General features: G+C 39.1%; 1 protein-coding gene across 1 annotated transcript in view; it reads right to left on the bottom strand.

The window, feature by feature from the left end:
* Window positions 1-15,593, bottom strand: part of ASIC5 (acid sensing ion channel subunit family member 5) — a 59,996-nt gene extending 44,403 nt beyond the window's left edge. The window contains exons 1-2 of the mRNA XM_086346994.1: window positions 15,554-15,593; window positions 12,697-13,003 (exon numbers count right to left, since the gene is read on the bottom strand). Coding sequence (XP_086203120.1) covers window positions 12,697-13,003; window positions 15,554-15,593 — 347 coding nt within the window. The remainder of the gene's footprint in view (window positions 1-12,696; window positions 13,004-15,553) is intronic.
* Window positions 15,594-19,914: the final 4,321 nt, after the last annotated feature.

Below are 19,914 nucleotides of genomic sequence, written 5' to 3'. Positions count from 1 at the left end.
GATCTTTGTTAATTTGATTAATATGTGTCTTGGGGTGTTTCGCCTTGGGTTTATCCTGTTTGGGATTCTCTGGGTTTCTTGGACTTGGGTGATTATTTCCTTCCCCAGTTTAGGGAAGTTTTCAACTATTATCTCCTCAAGTATTTTCTCATGGTCTTTCTTTTTGTCTTCTTCTTCTGGAACCCCTATGATTCGAATGTTGTAGCGTTTAATACTGTCCTGGAGGTCTCTGAGATTGTCCTCATTTCTTTTAATTCGTTTTTCTTTTATTCTCTCTGATTCATTTATTTCTGCCATTCTATCTTCTAATTCACTAATCCTATCTTCTGCCTCTGTTATTCTACTATTTGTTGCCTCCAGAGTGTTTTTAATTTCATTTATTGCATTGTTCATTATATATTGACTCTTTTTTATTTCTTCTAGGTCCTTGTTAAACCTTTCTTGCATCTTCTCAATCCTTGTCTCCACGCTATTTATCTGTGATTCCATTTTAATTTCAAGATTTTGGATCAATTTCACTATCATTATTTGGAATTCTTTATCAGGTAGATTCCCTATCTCTTCCTCTTTTGTTTGGTTTGGTGGGCATTTATCCTGTTCCTTTATCTGCTGGCTATTCCTCTGTCTCTTCATCTTGTTTAAATTGCTGAGTTTGGGGTGTCCTTTCTGTATTCTGGCAGTTTGTGGAGTTCTCTTTATTGTGGCTTTTCCTCACTGTGTGTGGGTTTGTACAGGTGGCTTGTCAAGGTTTCCTGGTTAGGGAAGCTTGTGTTGGTGTTCTGATGGGTGGAGCTGTATTTCTTCTCTTTGTTCAGTCGCGCTCCTTTCGAAGAGTTGGATTGCTTTTCTGGGTGCCTGATGTCCTCTGCCGGCATTCAGAAGTTGTTTTGTGGAATTTACTCGACGTTTAAATGCTCTTTTGATGAATTTGTGGGGGAGAAAGTGTTCTCCCCGTCCTACTCCTCCGCCATCTTGGCTCCTCCCCACAGTGAAATTGTTTAACCAAATTTCACTCTGCCAGAGTCCATCCCCAACCAGGGTCCTTCCTTCAGCACAGTGTTGTGTGGGTCCATAGATTGAGTTTTTGGTTGAGAAACAAAGAAAAGCTTTGATCAGAGAATGGAGAGGCCGCAGCTGCAGCTCTAGTGTCCAAGCTCTCGCGCACAAAACGCAATCAGGGCTGCCTTATAGGGATCTGGTGGGAGCACAATCAGGGCTGCCTTATAGGGATCTCCACATTTGCATTTTAAAACAAGCAAGAGAAGAAACAAGAATAAACACACATTTATAATGTCTTTTAAAATTGCAAAAGTATATTTACACGTGCTTTTAGTTTTTCATATGGATTTGAAAACTCTCTGAGTTCACTTGCTTTAAGTCTGAACAACTTTTTAGTATTTCTTGTATGATGGGCCTGCTAGAATGAATTCTCTCTGAATGTTTTTATTTTATCTTCATTTTAAAGATACATTTTTGTGCAAACTTGGGGAGTTTTGACACATTATATTAAAAAGAAATTTTTCCACTGTATTTTCTCTCCTCTTCTGGTACTCTCATTTTACATATATTTTTATGCTTTTTAGTATCCCCCATTTCTCTGAGGCCCTTTTAATTTTCCTTCATTTAGTTTTTCTCTCTGTTTCTCAGCTCACATACTTTGTTAATTTATCTTCCAGTTCACTGATTCTTTCTTCAGCCACCTCAAACCTATTGCTCAGTCCCTTAATGGATGTAGTGAATTTTTCACTTCAGTAATACACTTTTCAAAACCAGAATGTCCTTTTGGTTCTTTGTATAATTTCTGTCCTTACTGATATTGTTTGCTTAATGAGACATTATATCTTCCTTTATGTCTTCAATCACAGTTTATTCAATTATTTGTATTTATAATAGCTGATTTGATGTCTGCTAAGTCTGATACCCCATGTCCAAGGTAAGAGAAACCCAGGTAAGATGATAGGTGTTGCGAGAGGGCATCAGAGGGCTGACACGTGGAAACCATAACCACAGAAAACTAGCCAATCTGATCAACAGACCACAGCCTTGTCTACTCAATGAAACTAAGCCATGCTGTGTGGGGCCACCCAAGATGCACGGGTCATGGTGGAGAGGTCTGACAGAAAGTGGTCCACTGGAGAAGGGAATGGCAAACCACTTCAGTATTCTTGCCTTGGAAACCCCATGAACAGTATGAAAAGGCAAAATGTTAGGATACTGAAAGGGGAACTCCCGGGGTCAGTAGGTGCCCAATATGCTACTGGAGATCAGTGGAGAAATAACTCCAGAATGAATGAAGGGATGGAGCCAAAGCAAAAACAATACCCAGTTGTGGATGCGACTGGTGATAGAAGCAAGGTCCAATGCTGTAAAGAGCAATATTGCATAGGAGTCTGGAATGTCAGGTCCATGAATCAAGCTAAATTGGAAGTGGTCAAACAGGAGATGGCAAGAGTGAATGTCGACATTCTAGGAATCAGCGAACTAAAATGGACCGGAATGGGTGAATTAACTCAGATCTACTACTGTGGGCAGGATTCCTTTGGAAGAAATGGAGTAGCCATCATGGTCAACAAGAGTCCGAAATGCAGTACTTGGATGCAATCTCAAAAACAACAGAATGATCTCTGTTCATTTCCAAGGCAAACCATTCAATATCACAGTAATCCAAGTCTATGCCCCAACCAGTAACGCTGAAGAAGCTGAACGGTTTTATGAAGATCTACAAGACCTTTTAGAACTAACACCCAGAAAAGATGTCCTTTTCATTATAGGGGACTGGAATGCAAAAGTAGGAAGTCAAGAAACACCTGTGGTAACAGGTAAATTTGGCCTTGGAATGTGGAATGAAGCAGGGAAAAGGCTAATAGAGTTTTACCAAGAGAATGCACTGGTCATAACAAACACTCTCTTCCAACAACACAAGAGAAGACTCTAAACAAGGACATCACCAGATGGTCAACACCGAAATCAGATTGATTATATTCTTTGCAGCCAAAGATGGAGAAGCTTTAGACAGTCAGCAAAAACAAGACCGGGAGCTGACTGTGGCTCAGATCATGAATTCCTTCTTGCCAAATTCAGACTTAAATTGAAGAAAGTGGGGAAAACCACTAGACCATTCAGGTATGACCTAAATCAAATCCCTTATGATTATACAGTGGAAGTGAGAAATAGATATAAGGGACTAGATCTGATAGACAGAGTGCCTGATGAACTATGGATGGAGGTTTGTGACATTGTACAGGAGACAGGGATTGAGACCATCCCCATGGAAAAGAAATGCAAAAAAGCAAACGGCTGTCTAAGGAGGACTTACAAATAGCTGTGAAAAGAAGAGAAGCGAAAAGCAAAGGAGAAAAGGAAAGATATAAACATCTGAATGCAGAGTTCCAAAGAATAGCAAGGAGAGATAAGAAAGCCTTCCTCAGTGATCAATGCAAAGAAATAGAGGAAAACAACAGAATGGGAAAGACTAGAGATCGCTTTAAGAATATTAGAGATACCAAGGGAACATTTCATGCAAGATGGGCTCAAAAAAGGACAGAAATGATATGGACCTAACAGAAGCAGGAGATATTAGAAGAGGTGGCAAGAATACACAGAAGAACTGTACAAAAAAGATATTCACGACCAAGATAATCACAATGGTGTGATCACTCACCTAGAGCCAGACATCCTGGAATGTGAAGAGAAGTGGGCCTTATAAAGCATCACTACGAACAAAGCTAGTGGAGGTGATGGAATTCCAGTTGAGCTCTTTCAAATCCTGAAAGATGATGCTCTGAAAGTGCTGCACTCAATATGCCAGTAAATTTGGAAAACTCAGCAGTGGCCACAGGACTGGAAAAGGTCAGTTTTCATTCCAATCCCAAAGAAAGGCAATGCCAAAGAATGCTTAAACTACCACACAATTGCGCCCATCTTACACTCTAGTAAATTAATGCTCAAAATTCTCCAAAGCAGGCTTCAGCAGTAGGTGAACCATGAACTTCCAGATGTTCAAGTTAGTTTTAGAAAAGGCAGAGGAACCAGAGATCAAGTTGCCAACATCTGCTGGATCATGGAAAAAGCAAGAGAGTTCCAGAAAAACATCTATTTCTGCTTTATTGACTATGCCAAAGCCTTTGACTGTGTGGATCACAATAAACTCTGGAAAATTCTGAAAGAGATGGGAATACCAGACCATCTGACCTGCCTCCTGAGAAACCTATATGCAGGTCGGGAAGCAACAGATAGAACTGGACATGGAACAACAGACTGGTTCCAAATAAGAAAAGGAGTACATCAAGCCTGTATATTGTCACCATGCTTATTTAACTTCTATGCAGAGTACATCATGAAAAACGCTTGGCTGGAAGAAGCACAAGCTGGAATTAAGATTGTCGGGAGAAATATCAATAACCTCAGATATGCAGATGACGCCACCCTTATGGCAGAAAGTGAAGAGAAACTAAAAAGCCTCTTGATGAAAGTGAAAGAGGAGAGTGAAAAAGTTGGCTTAAAGCTCAACATTCAGAAAACGAAGATCATGGCATCTGATCTTCTTGGGAAATAGATGGGGAAACAGTGGAAACAGTGTCAGACTATTTTTTTGAACTCCAAAATCACTGCAGATGGTGATTGCAGCCACGAAATTAAAAGACGCTTACTCCTTGGAAGGAAAGTTATGACCAACCTAGATAGCATATTGAAAAGCAGAGATATTACTTTGCCAACAAAGATCCGGCTAGTCAAGGCTATGGTTTTTCCAGTAGTCATGTATGGATGTGAGAGTTGGACTGTGAAGAAGGCTGAGCGCCGAAGAATTGATGCTTTTGAGCTGTGGTGTTGGAGAAAACTCTTGAGAGTCCCTTGGACTGCAAGGGGATCCAACCAGTCCATCCTAAAGGAGATCAGTCCTGGGTGTTCATTGGAAGAACTGATGCTAAAGCTGAAACTCCAATACTTTGGCCACCTCATGCGAAGAGTTAACGCATTGGAAAAGACTCTGATGCTGGGAGGGATTGGGGGCAGGCGGAGAAGGGGACGACAGGGGATGAGATGGCTGGATGGCATCACTGACTCGATGGACATAAGTTAGAGTGAACTCCGGGAGTTGGTGATGGACAAGGAGGCCTGGTGTGCTGCAGTTCATGGGGTCGCAAAGAGTCAGACACAACTGAGCGAGTGAACTGAACTGAATTGAAGTCTGATATCTAAGTTGGGCAATTTATGTTGACTGTTATTTAAGATTCCTCCATCTATTTATGGCTTGATAACTTATTTTTTTTTTTTTTACCACTAATAATATTTCACTGAGTTGTAGGAGTTGCTTCTGTATTTTGGTGATTAGCTTCTAAATGGTTGTTTTTTTGAGTAAATTGTACCAGTTATGGTTGTTTCTCTCAGGAAAATTTCTGTTAAGGTCCTCACACTGGCATACTCAAAATGATATGTGCAATTTCTTTTTAATAATTGCTATCTTCAACCAGCCTTGCTTTTGTTAGACCATATACCATTTGGACATCCCTCATGGTCCAATGGTTAAAAAACTGCCTGCCAATGCAGAAGACGTGAATTCAATTCTTGCTCTGGGATCCCATGTGTGGCAGGACAACTAAGCCCATGCATCACAACTACTGAGCTCACGCTCCAGAACCCAGAAGATGCAACTACTGAGCACATCCGCCCTAGAGCCTGTGCTTTACAACAAGAGAAGCCACAACACTGAGAAGTCTGTGCACTGCAACTAGAGAGCCGCCTCCCACTGGCTGCAACTAGCGAAAACCCGCACACGGCAGTGAAGACCTGGTGCCACCAAAAAGAAGTAGAGAAATTAAAAAGTTTTTAAATAAATAAAATTTTAAAAAAGAACACATGCCATTTAAAATACAGTATGGTGCAACCGTATTGAATATCTTTGTGGGGCCTTTGGTTTTGTTTTACTCTTTGGCACCTTGACACATATCTTGAAATAAATCTAACTATTACCCATGCTGTAATATCAACTATATATTGAACCCTGGTGCTTCCCTTGTGGCTCAGATGGTAAAGAATCTGCCTGCAATGTGGGAGACCCAGGTTCGATCCCTGTGTTGGGAAGATCCCTGGAGAAGGCAATGGCAACCTGCTCCAGTATTTGTGCCTGGAGAATTTCATGGACAGAGGAGTCTGGCAGGCTACAGTCCATGGAGTCGCAAAGAGTCAGACGAAACTGAGTGACTAACACACACACATTGAACACCTGTCCAAAGAACCACCCCAGGGGTGAGACAAAATGGTGTATATACCACCTGAACTAATGTAACAGAAAATGCATGAAGTAGATATTACATCATTTTGTACACACAGAAGTTGAAACTTTAAAAGGTGAAGTGATTTGTCCATGGCCAAATAGCTGATTAGTGGTGAATCTGAAGGAAACTACCTCCCCCACCTGCTAGGTGAAAATCCCAGGTACAGAATTTCAGGCTTGACCACAGGCAGTAACAAGGGTTTTCATGAATGGCCTCATGGGGAAATTCCCTCCCTACTCCCCACAGGAGACCTGGTACGCAATCAGGGACTTGCAGATCTCTGGAGGGAGTTGTGGTCAAGGGTGCAATAGCAACAGAGTGCTGAACCAAGTGTGTGCACAGGTCACATGCCCATGGAGCTGGGCATGTTCCTATCACAATAAACATCTCACCCTGAACACATGGGAACTTTTCACATCTCCAACTTTAGCACAGTGCTTTCCTGTATCTTCAAGTTATTCCTCATCTCCCCCTACAAACTGCCTGGCCACTTTTTGACACTCACATTCCGTGACACCTAGACAGGGACGTCACCTGTCTGTCCTCTGTGCTCACAGAGTACTTGCACATACCTTTCATGTAATCTACAGTCACCATATATATTGCATTGTGATTGCTGATGTTTCTCTCTTTTTGGCTAATTGAAATAAACTTTTTAAATGCAAGGATAGGGGGAGGAGCTAAGATGGTGGAGGAGTAGGACGGGGAGAACACTTTCTCCCCCAACAATTTCATCTAAAGAACATTTAAACGCCGAGTAAATTCCACAAAACAACTTCTGAAAGCCGCCAGAGGATATCAGGCACCCAGAAAAGCAACCCAAGTCTTTGAAAGGAGAGAGAAGAAATACAGCTCCACCCATCAGAACACCAACACAAGCTTCCCTAACCAAGAAACCTTGACAAGCCACCTGTACAAATCCACACAGAGCGAGGAAACGCCACAATAAAGAGAACTCCACAAACTGCCAGAATACAGAAAGGACACCCCAAGCTCAGCAATTTAAACAAGATGAAGAGACAGAGGAATACCCAGCAGACAAAGGAACAGGATAAAAGCCCACCAAACCAAACAAAAGAGGAAGAGATAGGGAATCTACCTGATAAAGAATTCCAAATAATGATAGTGAAATTGATCCAAAATCTTGAAATTAAAATGGAATCACAGATAAATAGCTTGGAGACAAAGATTGAGAAGAAGGAAGAAAGGTTTAACAAGGACCTAGAAGAAATAAAAGAGAGTCAATATAAAATGAATAATGCAATAAATGAAATTAAAAACACTCTGGAGGCAACAAATAGTAGAATAACAGAGGCAGAAGATAGGATTAGTGAATTAGAAGATAGAATGGTAGAAATAAATGAATCAGAGAGGATAAAAGAACAAATTAAAAGAAATGAGGACAATCTCAGAGACCTCCAGGACAATATTAAACGCTACAACATTCGAATCATAGGGGTTCCAGAAAAAGAAGACAAAAAGAAAGACCATGAGAAAATACTTGAGGAGATAATAGTTGAAAACTTCCCTAAAATGGGGAAGGAAATAATCACCCAAGTCCAAGAAACCCACAGAGTCCCAAACAGGATAAACCCAAGGCAAAACACCCAAGACACATATTAATCAAATTAACAAAGATCAAACACAAAGAACAAATATTAAAAGCAGCAAGGGAAAAACAACAAATAACACACAAGGGAATTCCCATACGGATAACAGCTGATCTTTCAATAGAAACTCTTCAAGCCAGGAGGGAATGGCAAGACATACTTAAAGTGATGAAAGAAAATAACCTACAGCCCAGATTATTGTACCCAGCAAGGATCTCATTCAAATATGAAGGAGAAATCAAAAGCTTCTCAGACAAGCAAAAGCTGAGAGAATTCTGCACCACCAAACCAGCTCTCCAACAAATACTAAAGGATATTCTCTAGACAGGAAACACAAAAACAGTGTATAGACTCGAACCCAAAACAATAAAGTAAATGGCAATGGGATCATACTTATCAGTAATTACCTTAAATGTAAATGGGTTGAATGCCCCGACCAAAAGACAAAGACTGGCTGAATGGATACAAAAACAAGACCCCTACATATGTTGTCTACAAGAGACCCACCTCAAAACAGGGGACACATACAGACTGAAAGTGAAGGGCTGTAAAAAGATTTTCCATGCAAGTAGGGACCAAAAGAAAGCAGGAGTAGCAATACTCATATCAGATAAAATAGACTTTAAAACAAAGGCTGTGAAAAGAGACAAAGAAGGTCACTACATAATGATCAAAGGATCAATCCAAGAAGAAGATATAATAATTACAAATATATATGCACCCAACATGGGAGCGCCGCAATATGTAAGACAAATGCTAACAAGTATGAAAGGAGAAATTAACAATAACACAATAATAGTGGGAGACTTTAATACCCCACTCACACCTATGGATAGATCAACTAAACAGAAAATTAACAAGGAAACACAAACGTTAAATGATACAATAGACCAGTTAGACCTAATTGATATCTATAGGACATTTCATCCCAAAACAATGAATTTCACCTTTGCCTCAAGCGCACATGGAACCTTCTCCAGGATAGATCACATCCTGGGCCATAAAGCTAGCCTTGGTAAATTCAAAAAAATAGAAACCATTCCAAGCATCTTTTCTGACCACAATGCAGTAAGATTAGATCTCAATTACAGGAGAAAAAATATTAAAAATTCCAACATATGGAGGCTGAGCAACACGCTGCTGAATAACCAACAAATCACAGAAGAAATCAAAAAAGAAATCAAAATTTGCATAGAAATGAATGAAAATGAAAACACAACAACTCAAAACCTGTGGGACACTTTAAAAGCAGTCCTAAGGGGAAAGTTCATAGCAATACAGGCATACCTCAAGAAACAAGAAAAAAGTCAAATAAATAACCTAACCCTACACCTAAAGCAACTAGAAAAGGAAGAAATGAAGAACCCCAGGGTTAGTAGAAGGAAAGGAATCTTAAAAATTAGGGCAGAAATAAATGCAAAAGAAACAAAAGAGACCATAGCAAAAATCAACAAAGCCAAAAGCTGGTTCTTTGAAAGGATAAATAAAATTGACAAACCATTAGCCAGACTCATCAAGAAACAAAGGGAGAAAAATCAAATCAATAAAATTAGAAACGAAAATGGAGAGATCACAACAGACAACACAGAAATACAAAGGATCATAAGAGACTACTATCAACAATTATATGCCAATAAAATGGACAACGTGGAAGAAATGGACAAATTCTTCGAAAAGTACAACTTTCCAAAACTGGACCAGGAAGAAATAGAAAATCTTAACAGACCCATCACAAGCACGGAAATTGAAACTGTAATCAAAAATCTTCCAGCAAACAAAAGCCCAGGTCCAGACGGCTTCACAGCTGAATTCTACCAAAAATTTAGAGAAGAGCTAACACCTATCCTGCTCAAACTCTTCCAGAAAGTTGCAGAGGAAGGTAAACTTCCAAACTCATTCTATGAGGCCACCATCACTCTAATACCAAAACCTGACAAAGATCCCACAAAAAAAGAAAACTACAGGCCAATATCACTGATGAACATAGATGCAAAAATCCTTAACAGAATTCTAGCAATCAGAATCCAACAACACATTAAAAAGATCATACACCATGACCAAGTGGGCTTTATCCCAGGGATGCAAGGATTCTTCAATATAAATCAATCAATGTTATACACCACATTAACAAATTGAAAAATAAAAACCATATGATTATCTCAATAGATGCAGAGAAAGCCTTTGACAAAATTCAACATCCATTTATGATAAAAACTCTCCAGAAAGCAGGAATAGAAGGAACATAGCTCAACATAATAAAAGCTATATATGACAAACCCACAGCAAACATTATCCTCAATGGTGAAAAATTGAAAGCATTTCCTCTAAAGTCAGGAACAAGACAAGGGTGTCCACTTTCACCATTACTATTCAACATAGTTTTGGAAGTTTTGGCCACAGCAATCAGAGCAGAAAAAGAAATAAAAGGAATCCAAATTGGAAAAGAAGAAGTAAAACTCTCACTATTTGCAGATGACATGATCCTCTACATAGAAAACCCTAAAGACTCCACCAGAAAATTACTAGAACTAATCAATGATTATAGTAAAGTTGCAGGATATAAAATCAACACACAGAAATCCCTTGCATTCCTATACACTAATAATGAGAAAACAGAAAGAGAAATTAAGGAAACAATTCCATTCACCGTTGCAACGGAAAGAATAAAATACTTAGGAATATATCTACCTAAAGAAACTAAAGACCTATATATAGAAAACTATAAAACACTGGTGAAAGAAATCAAAGAGGACACTAATAGATGGAGAAATATACCATGTTCATGGATTGGAAGAATCAATATAGTGAAAAAGAGTATACTACCCAAAGCAATTTATAGATTCAATGCAATCCCTATCAAGCTACCAACAGTATTCTTCACAGAGCTAGAACAAATAATTTCACAATTTGTATGGAAATACAAAAAACCTCGAATAGCCAAAGCGATCTTGAGAAAGAAGAATGGAACTGGAGGAATCAACCTACCTGACTTCAGGCTCTACTACAAAGCCACAGTTATCAAGACAGTATGGTACTGGCACAAAGACAGAAATATTGATCAATGGAACAAAATAGAAAGCCCAGAGATAAATCCACGCACATATGGACACCTTATCTTTGACAAAGGAGGCAAGAATATACAATGGATTAAAGACAATCTCTTTAACAAGTGGTGCTGGGAAAACTGGTCAACCACTTGTAAAAGAATGAAACTAGAACACTTTCTAACACCATACACAAAAATAAACTCAAAATGGATTAAAGATCTCAACGTAAGACCAGAAACTATAAAACTCCTAGAGGAGAACATAGGCAAAACACTCTCCGACATACATCACAGCAGGATCCTCTATGACCCACCTCCCAGAATATTGGAAATAAAAGCAAAAATAAACAAATGGGACCTAATTAAACTTAAAAGCTTCTGCACAACAAAGGAAACTATTAGCAAGGTGAAAAGACAGCCTTCAGAATGGGAGAAAATAATAGCAAATGAAGCAACGGACAAACAACTAATCTCAAAAATATACAAGCAACTCCTACAGCTCAACTCCAGAAAAATAAATGACCCAATCAAAAAATGGGCCAAAGAACTAAATAGACATTTCTCCAAAGAAGACATACAGATGGCTAACAAACACATGAAAAGATGCTCAACATCACTCATTATCAGAGAAATGCAAATCAAAACCACTATGAGGTACCATTTCACGCCAGTCAGAATGGCTGTGATCCAAAAGTCTACAAGCAATAAATGCTGGAGAGGGTGTGGAGAAAAGGGAACCCTCTTACACTGTTGGTGGGAATGCAACCTAGTACAGCCACTATGGAGAACAGTGTGGAGATTCCTTAACAAACTGGAAATAGAACTGCCTTATGATCCAGCAATCCCACTGCTGGGCATACACACTGAGGAAACCAGAAGGGAAAGAGACACGTGTACCCCAATGTTCATTGCAGCACTGTTTATAATAGCCAGGACATGGAAGCAACCTAGATGCCCATCAGCAGATGAATGGATAAGACAGCTGTGGTACATATACATAATGGAGTATTACTCAGCCATTAAAAAGAATACATTTGAATCAGTTCTAATGAGATGGATAAAACTGGAACCTATTATACAGAGTGAAGTAAGCCAGAAAGAAAAACACCAATACAGTATACTAACGCATATATATGGAATTTAGAAAGATGGTAACAATAACACTGTGTACGAGACAGCAAAAGAGACACCGATGTATAGATCAGTCTTATGGACTCTGTGGGAGAGGGAGAGGGTGGGGAGATTTGGGAGAATAGCATTGAAACATGTATAATATCATGTATGAAACGAGTCGCCAGTCCAGGTTCGATGCACGATACTGGATGCTTGGGGCTGGTGCACTGGGACGAACCAGAGGGAGGGTGGGGGGGGGGGAGGAGGGAGGAGGGTTCAGGATGGGGAACGCGGGTATACCTGTGGCGGATTCATTTCGATATTTGGCAAAACTAATACAATATTGTAAAGTTTAAAAATAAAATAAAATTAAAAAAAAATAAATGCAATGATAAAGACTTGTACATCTATTTAACCACAGGGTTTGGTGCTTAGCCTAGCATATAATTGTGGAGGGAAAAAAGGAAGAAAAAAAGGAAAATAAAGAAGAAATCAATACGCTTCTTAGCACCCAACATTTCTGTTTTTAAGACAATTTAAGACCACGAGTGGTTTTGTGTATATTAAATAGCACACAATAAACTATTTCAGTCATCCAAGGAAGATTATACCTAGTAAAGTTACAGAGACTTATTAAAAGTGTAGTTTTTACCTGTTTAAATTGCAGAAGGTCACAGCTGGGAACTCTATCTTCTCCACATACTGTACCTCCATAGATGTCGTGGTGGGCCACCTGAAGTAATTGACGAGACGGCTGTATACCTGCCAGACGAGGAGACTGATGGAGCCCAGGACCACCAGCAACCAGATCACCTTGCGAATCCTACTCGGATTCCTGACAATGTTGTGGACTCCGTGGAAGGAAGTGGAGATGGCAAAGTCATGGTCAAACTTCCTACGGTCAGTGTGAGGTGGCAAAGTTTTCTTTGAAAGGTAGAGCTTGATCTTTTCCAAGAGTCCTTAAATTCAACCAAAGACAAAACCAGCAATAAGTTAGGAAAACCTAACACTGTATGTGAAAAACACAACTCACATGACTTTAAACATGCTCCCCTTTTATGTGTACACATAAGGACTCAAAATTCATCTTGAGTTGCACAGATTCTTCAGGAGTCAAGAAGTGTCTACTATAGAGATCTAATAAGTATGTGAGGCCTCTCATGAGAGAATGCCTCTAGTTAATGCAAACTTACTTTAGCCCATTTCTTATTCTAATAGTGTATTTCTCTTTAGTCAAATGGGAAAAATATTCTCTGCCTCATGAGTTGGTTGTATTAAATAAAAAATACCTGGAGATAGCTTGGCACCTCACCCAGACCATGATAAGTACTCAATTCATATTAGCAGCTTGTGTTTTTCTATTGATTTGGTAGTGATGTGGTAGATGGAAAAGTTTCATGTCTAAAATTCTCATTTAAGAAATGAGTTCTTGGGTCTTCCTTGGTGGCTCAGTGGTAAAGAATCTCCTGTCAATGCAGGACACATGGGCACAGTCCCTGATCTGGGAAGAGGCTACATGCCGTGGAGCAACTGAGCTCTCGTGTCACAACTACTGAGCCTGTGCTCTGGAGTCCAGGAGATGTGACTGCTGAACTCAACATGCTGCTGAAGCTCGTGCACACTAGAGCCCATGCTCCACAACAAGAGAAGCTGCTGCAATGAGAAGCCCACATACCGCAACTAGAGAAAAGCCCAGACAGCAACAAAGACCCAGGGCAGCCAAAAATAAATAAATAAATAAAGAGAGATGAGTTCTAAGTCTCGCAAATGCTCATGATTAGTTGAATTAACTTATATCCTTTGTTTCGGTTCAGGAAGTATTCTTTCTGTCAACTAATCAACATTAATTTATTGTGTTTATTGGAAATTTTTGGAAATTAATTAATTTATCGGAAATTAATTAATTTCCAAAAGGTTTCATTAAATCATTAGTTAACATTCCCCAGGTCTCTAATCAATTAACTAAGTTTAAGTTATGGGATATACAATGATACATAAAGACACCTATGAACATTTTCTAAGGGACTCTATCTCATCTGCAAAGCATTAGGGCACAATTACAAATTATTTTATGATTGTTTTACACAGATTGTACACTGAGCAGGAAATTACGTATTAGTCTGATTAGCTTGACTTTGTACTAAGATCTTATAATATCTCCACGAATGGTTTTTTTAAATTTTTTGAATTTTAAACAGGTTATATATAATATATATTATATATATTTCCTGTCATGTGGTTATATATTAATACATACTTATTATATATATATGGGGGTTCCCAGATGGCTCAGTGGGTAAAGAACCTGCCTGCAGTGCAGGAGGCACTGGAGATATGGGTTTAATTCTTGGCTCGGGAAGATATCCTGGAAGAGGGCACAGCAACACTCCAGTATTCTTGCCCGGAGAATCCCATGGACAGAGGAACCTGGCAGGCTACAGTCCACAGGTCGCAAAGAGTTGGACACGACTGAAGCTACTGAGCATAGCACATTTTCTTTACATACATATATTCCTGCACGCGGAATCTCAGCTTCCTGACAAGGGATCAAACTCATGCCACCTGCGGTGGAACAGCAGAATTTTAACTTACTGGACTGCCAGGGAAGTCCCTAAATATGTGTATTTATAGTAACTGCACAGCTCCAGAGCAAAATCAGAAATGTATGAAAAGCTTTTGTTATTATTACTGATGAGCAAAATAAACTTAATAATGCTTGTTTACATACTATTTATCCATTAGCTACAATACATGTGCGGAATTGACTCTGACAGAAGGACAATTCAGTCTCAAGGAACCTGATGCCCTTCCTTCCACAAGGGAAGAGTGATCTAGAAATTAGTAATTGGTCAACTGCAGTGTTTCTGGTTGTAAACATTACTCTGAAAAATATAAGTTTTAAGTAGCTCTGTCAAAACTCAGCTCATTTATTATAAATCTACTTCTTGACAACTGCTCTGACTTTCCTGGGGTGTTCTCCATCATATGCTAGGGCATTAAAAGAATTCTTAAAAATATTTTTGGATGGATAGTGAAGTAACAAGGTCATGTATTACTGTCAGGAAGATTAGAATTTGTTTAATAAGGAGTCTACCAGTCTACAAAGCAAGAAACTTCTTACTTTTCCACTGAAATGGATACTTTGTAATTATTGCAAGTGGCCCTTGCATTGAATATTGATCTTTACAGAAGCATTCTAAAGAACATCAAACAAGTTTTGCTGTATTTTAATATAAAAATTGTAGGCACATGATAAATAGAAACCAAATAAATAAAACTACAAAAACTGATTCTGGTATACAAGGATATTTTAAAACTGCATATATTTGACTCCTGCATACAAAATAACACTTTTCCTAGGTAACAGAAACTGTATTACTTATAGTACATCCAAGTAATATTGGAAATCAAATTTCCCCAATGAAAATATAACCTCCTTTTCCTTTGTTAATTTCTGGCTTTTACAGATAAAAATTCTACCTGTTCTGAGGATTTTACTCCTTACCCACCTTTCTTAGCCTGGGTGTTTGATTTCTCAAACTGCTCCATCTCCAATTTCAATAAGCAGGAGTCCTTGAGGTCTAACCAATTTCCATCAATAACCATACTCATTTTGTGGCCTTTATATAAAATACAGCAGTTGAGGCTATAAAACGTGGGCGCAATTTAAATGTTTGTGTTGCTATGCTTTGCTTCATAAAGTGCATAACCTGCAAGCTGAACACACTGGCAGAACCAGCTATGGGCCTCCGTGGACTCATGAGAAGCTGGCAGAGTGAAACCAAAAAGTATAATTAAGGAAACCATTTTCTCAGAACTAAAGGGACAATCCCTACAGATATTTGTGGTTTTAGAATCCCCCTGAACAGGCCACGTGACTCTGAAGACTCACCCGGGAGAAAGTCTTCTTGTTCTTTATTTCCACCTCTCTTTACATCACTTTGAATCAAAATGCAGTTGGAGTGAAATTTGTGGGGATAAAGATGCCTTTTCCTTGTTGAATTTTCTTTCTAAATAGCGGATGAAGGTTTTGTACAGAAATAATAATCAAATGAAAATGACAAAATAAAACCCCAGAAAAATATCTCCTTGAGAGGAAATGGTTGTTGAAAGCATTCAAACTCAATCGAGCACAAAGGCTGGTTATTTGTTCATAGGAACAATTCTGAGAAATTATAAGCACTTATTATATTAAATAATAAACTGGAGACTATGCATTGTTGTGTTTAAACGGCACCATCTCTTGACAGAACTGAGGAACTGTCTGTATCACTACTTAAAGCCTTTTAGAGTTGCCATGGTAGCATTTCATATGATCACTAACCTTTAACATATGTGTTACATGTATTTTCTTGGAAACTCAGGACTCTAAGTTGAAACTATTCTTATATGGAAGCAAACTAAGAAATTTCAAGAGATGTAAATGAAACTCCTGGGATGACTTCCATAACCATGAAATTAAAAATTACAGGAAGAGGGTCAATCTTAACGTATGAATTTCTCCCTTAGAGGGCTCTCCTTTGGGGTTAATGACAGCTTCAGTTACAGTCTGTTAAAATCCAGGTGCTCCTCACTTACCTGATCACTTTTCCTTCCCCTGCATGTCCTCCTCCTTTTCTTCTTCTGAACATCTTTCTGCAGCATTCCTGGAGGTTACCTGTTCATGTCCTGTCACTCACTGTCTGAACTTTTAGGGGCAGACTCACTGGGTGATTTCAGTTTGGGAACAGACTGGTAGGTGATGGTGCCAACATGGAAAGGGCAGGCCAGGTGGGGGGCAGTAATAAAACTGGGAGTGGGTACCCTGGGGGGAAAATGCTGGAAGGGAAATCAAGAGAGAGAAAGATAGCCTCCAAAGCCACATTTTATCTGCATGACAATTTAATGCAGGCTCAGGCATAACCAGGGCTTCCCTGGTGGCTCAGCAGTAAAGAATCTGCCTGCCAGTGCAGGAGGCACAGGGGCTGTGCGTTCAACCCCTGCGTCAGGAAGATCCCCTGAAGGAGGGCATGGCAACCCACTCCAGTGTTCTTGTCTGGAGAATCCTATAGACCAAGAAGCCTGAGGGGCTACAGTCCATGGAGCAGCAAAGAGTCAGACAGAACTGAAGTGACTGAGCATGCAAGCAGGCAGGCATAACTAGAAATATTTCTTTTTTTGATTTTTAAAATTTTTTGATGTGGTACATTTTTTTCAAGTTTTTATTGAATTTTTTTATAATATTGCTTCTGTTTTATGTTTGTTTTTTTTTTTTTTTTTTTTTTATCCCAAGGCATGTGAGACCTTACCTCCCTGATCAGGGATCAAACCTTTACCTCCTGCATTGGAAGGCACAGTCTTAACCACTGGACCACCAGGGAAATCCCCACTAGAACATTCCTAAAGTCCCTTTCATGTATTCCCTCCCTCTCCCTCTTGCTCACAACTTCTGGTTATTTCCACATAAGACCTCAGAGCAAAGAGGAAAGAAGAGTGAAACAGACAGGAAGCAAAGAAGGTTGCCAAGACTTCTCTTGTTTTGCCTACCCTTTACTTGATAGAGAATAGCATTTTAAAAGCCTCTTATTTTTGTGTGTATTCCTCACATGTGACACAATTGAAGACTGTGGTTGCTCTGGCCTGCTTGCTCTGACACCTCCTCCTCTCTCTTCTACTTTAGGATGGCCTTTCCAACATTGCTTCCTTTTCTCCTTCTCTGCTCAGTTTTAAAATATTTTACTGTCACTTTCCTCTATCAGCAGCTGGTAGTAAATTTGAACTCAATCTTTGTCCAGTTGAGGAAATGCCCCCGTTTGCTTCATCACGTCCTTGTGTGAAATCTAAGCCACCGTGCATCTTGAAAGTGCCTCTGGTTTCTTCTTTGTTAATTAATGTACCTCTTTAAGCAGCTCAGTGAAAACACAGAACCTCCCACTCCCTTCCTTCTGCTTGCCCTGCCCACTGCCCTTGATTTGCATAGCAAGGGCCTTTGGCAAAAGATCCTATCTCCAGATTTCTCCCATCACCACCCCTTAACATGCTCATGAACAGACAAAGTCAAATCCAGAGGAAGTCCAGAGATTTCTAAATTATTGTTATCTACCACCCTTGCACCAATAGTATCAGCAGCAGAAAACCACTCATTACTACTGATAAATACAAAAGGTGAAATAGAGTGGATGGTGGGGGAGAGCATTTTCTCTGCCCTTGCATTTGAATTCAGAGCATAAGCAACATTAAGAATTTTGTGCAGTGTCTAGAGAAGTATATTGTGGTACCACATTCGTTATACAGACACATTTTTATTCTATTTTTCAAAAAAATCTCATGTGTTTTTTTTGTTGTTGTTGTTGTTGCTTGTTTTTTTGCCACACAGCAGGTGGGGTCATAGTTTCCTGGCCAGGGATTGAACCTGCACCCCCTGCATAGGAAGCGTGGAGTCTTAACCGGTGCACCACCAGAGAAGCCCCAAATCTTATGTGTTTTTAATAAAATTTTTGATCCCATTGAATCGACCTACATCTAAAGGTATCAAAAAGATCATCTTTAGCTACTTTTAAGTTTACCTTTGAATTAAAACTTTTACTTTCTCTTTAGGGAAGTGCATAACTATTAATAGTAATGCACAACTTTTTTAGATTTAGACAGATCTGATAATGACTATACGTTCTGCAAAGGAAGACAATGTAAAAAATACCTTATCTTGTATTATTTTAAGACACTGTTCTTAATAATCTTGGAAAGGAAAAAATAAAGCAAACTCACAGCTTAGCATATCTTAACAAATACTTTCTCTGATTATATCTATTATTGTGGGTAAGAATCCCTTAGAAGACATGGAATAGCCCCCATAGTAAAAAAAAAGAGTCCAAAATGCAGTACTTGGATGTAGTCTCAAAAAAGACAGAATTATCTTGGTTCGTTTTCAAGGCAAACCATTCAGCATCACAGTAAGTCTATGCCCAAATCTATGCCCCAACCACTAATGCCAAAGAAGCTGAAGTTGAATGGTTCTATGAAGACCTAACAGACCTTCTAAAATTAAGACCAAATAAAGATGTCCTTTTCATCATAGGGAATTAGAATGCGAAAGTAAGAATTCAAGAGATACCTGGAGTAAAAGGCAAATATGGCCTTGGAGTACAAAATGAAGCAGGGCGAATGCTAACAGAGTTTTGCCAAGAGAACACACTGGTCATAGCAGACACCTTCTTTCAACAACACAAGAGATGACTCTACATATTGACGTCACCAAATGGTTGTTACCAAAATCAGATTGATTATATTCTTTGCAGCTGAAGATGAAGAAGCTCTATACAGCCAGCAAAAATAAGACCTGGAGCTGACTGTGGCTCAGATCATCAGCTCCTTATTGCAAAATTCAGGCTTAAATTGAAGAAAGTAGGGAAAACATCATTCAGGTATGACTTAAATAAAATCCTTTATGATTATACAGTGGAGGTGAGAATAGATTCAAGAGATTAGATCTGGTAGACAGACAGAAGAACTATGGACAGAGTTTTGAAACATTGCACAGTAGGTGGTGACCAAAACCTCAAAGAAAAAGAAATGCAAGAAAGCAAAGTGGTTGTCTGAAGAGTCCTTACAAACAGCTGAGCAAAGAAGAGAAGTGAAAGGCAAAGGACAAAGGAAAAGATATACTTACCTGAATGTGGAGGTCCAGAGAATAGCAAGGAGAGATAAGAAAGCTTTCTTAAGTGAACACTGCAAATAAATAGAGGCAAACAATAGAATGGGAAAGACTAAAGATCTCTTCAAGAAAACTGGAGATAACAAGTGAACATTTCACGCAAAAATGGGCACAATAAAGAACAGAAATGCAAGGACCTAACAGAAGCAGAAGAGATTAAGAAGAGGTGGCAAGAATACA

The sequence above is a fragment of the Bos grunniens genome, chromosome 17, assembly GCF_055505025.1.
Source record: "Bos grunniens cultivar Pamir isolate PY7600 chromosome 17, Bosgru_T2T1.0, whole genome shotgun sequence".
Lineage (NCBI taxonomy): Eukaryota > Metazoa > Chordata > Mammalia > Artiodactyla > Bovidae > Bos > Bos grunniens.
Note: the sequence above shows the minus strand (reverse complement) of the source record. Positions and strands in the feature narration are given on the sequence as shown.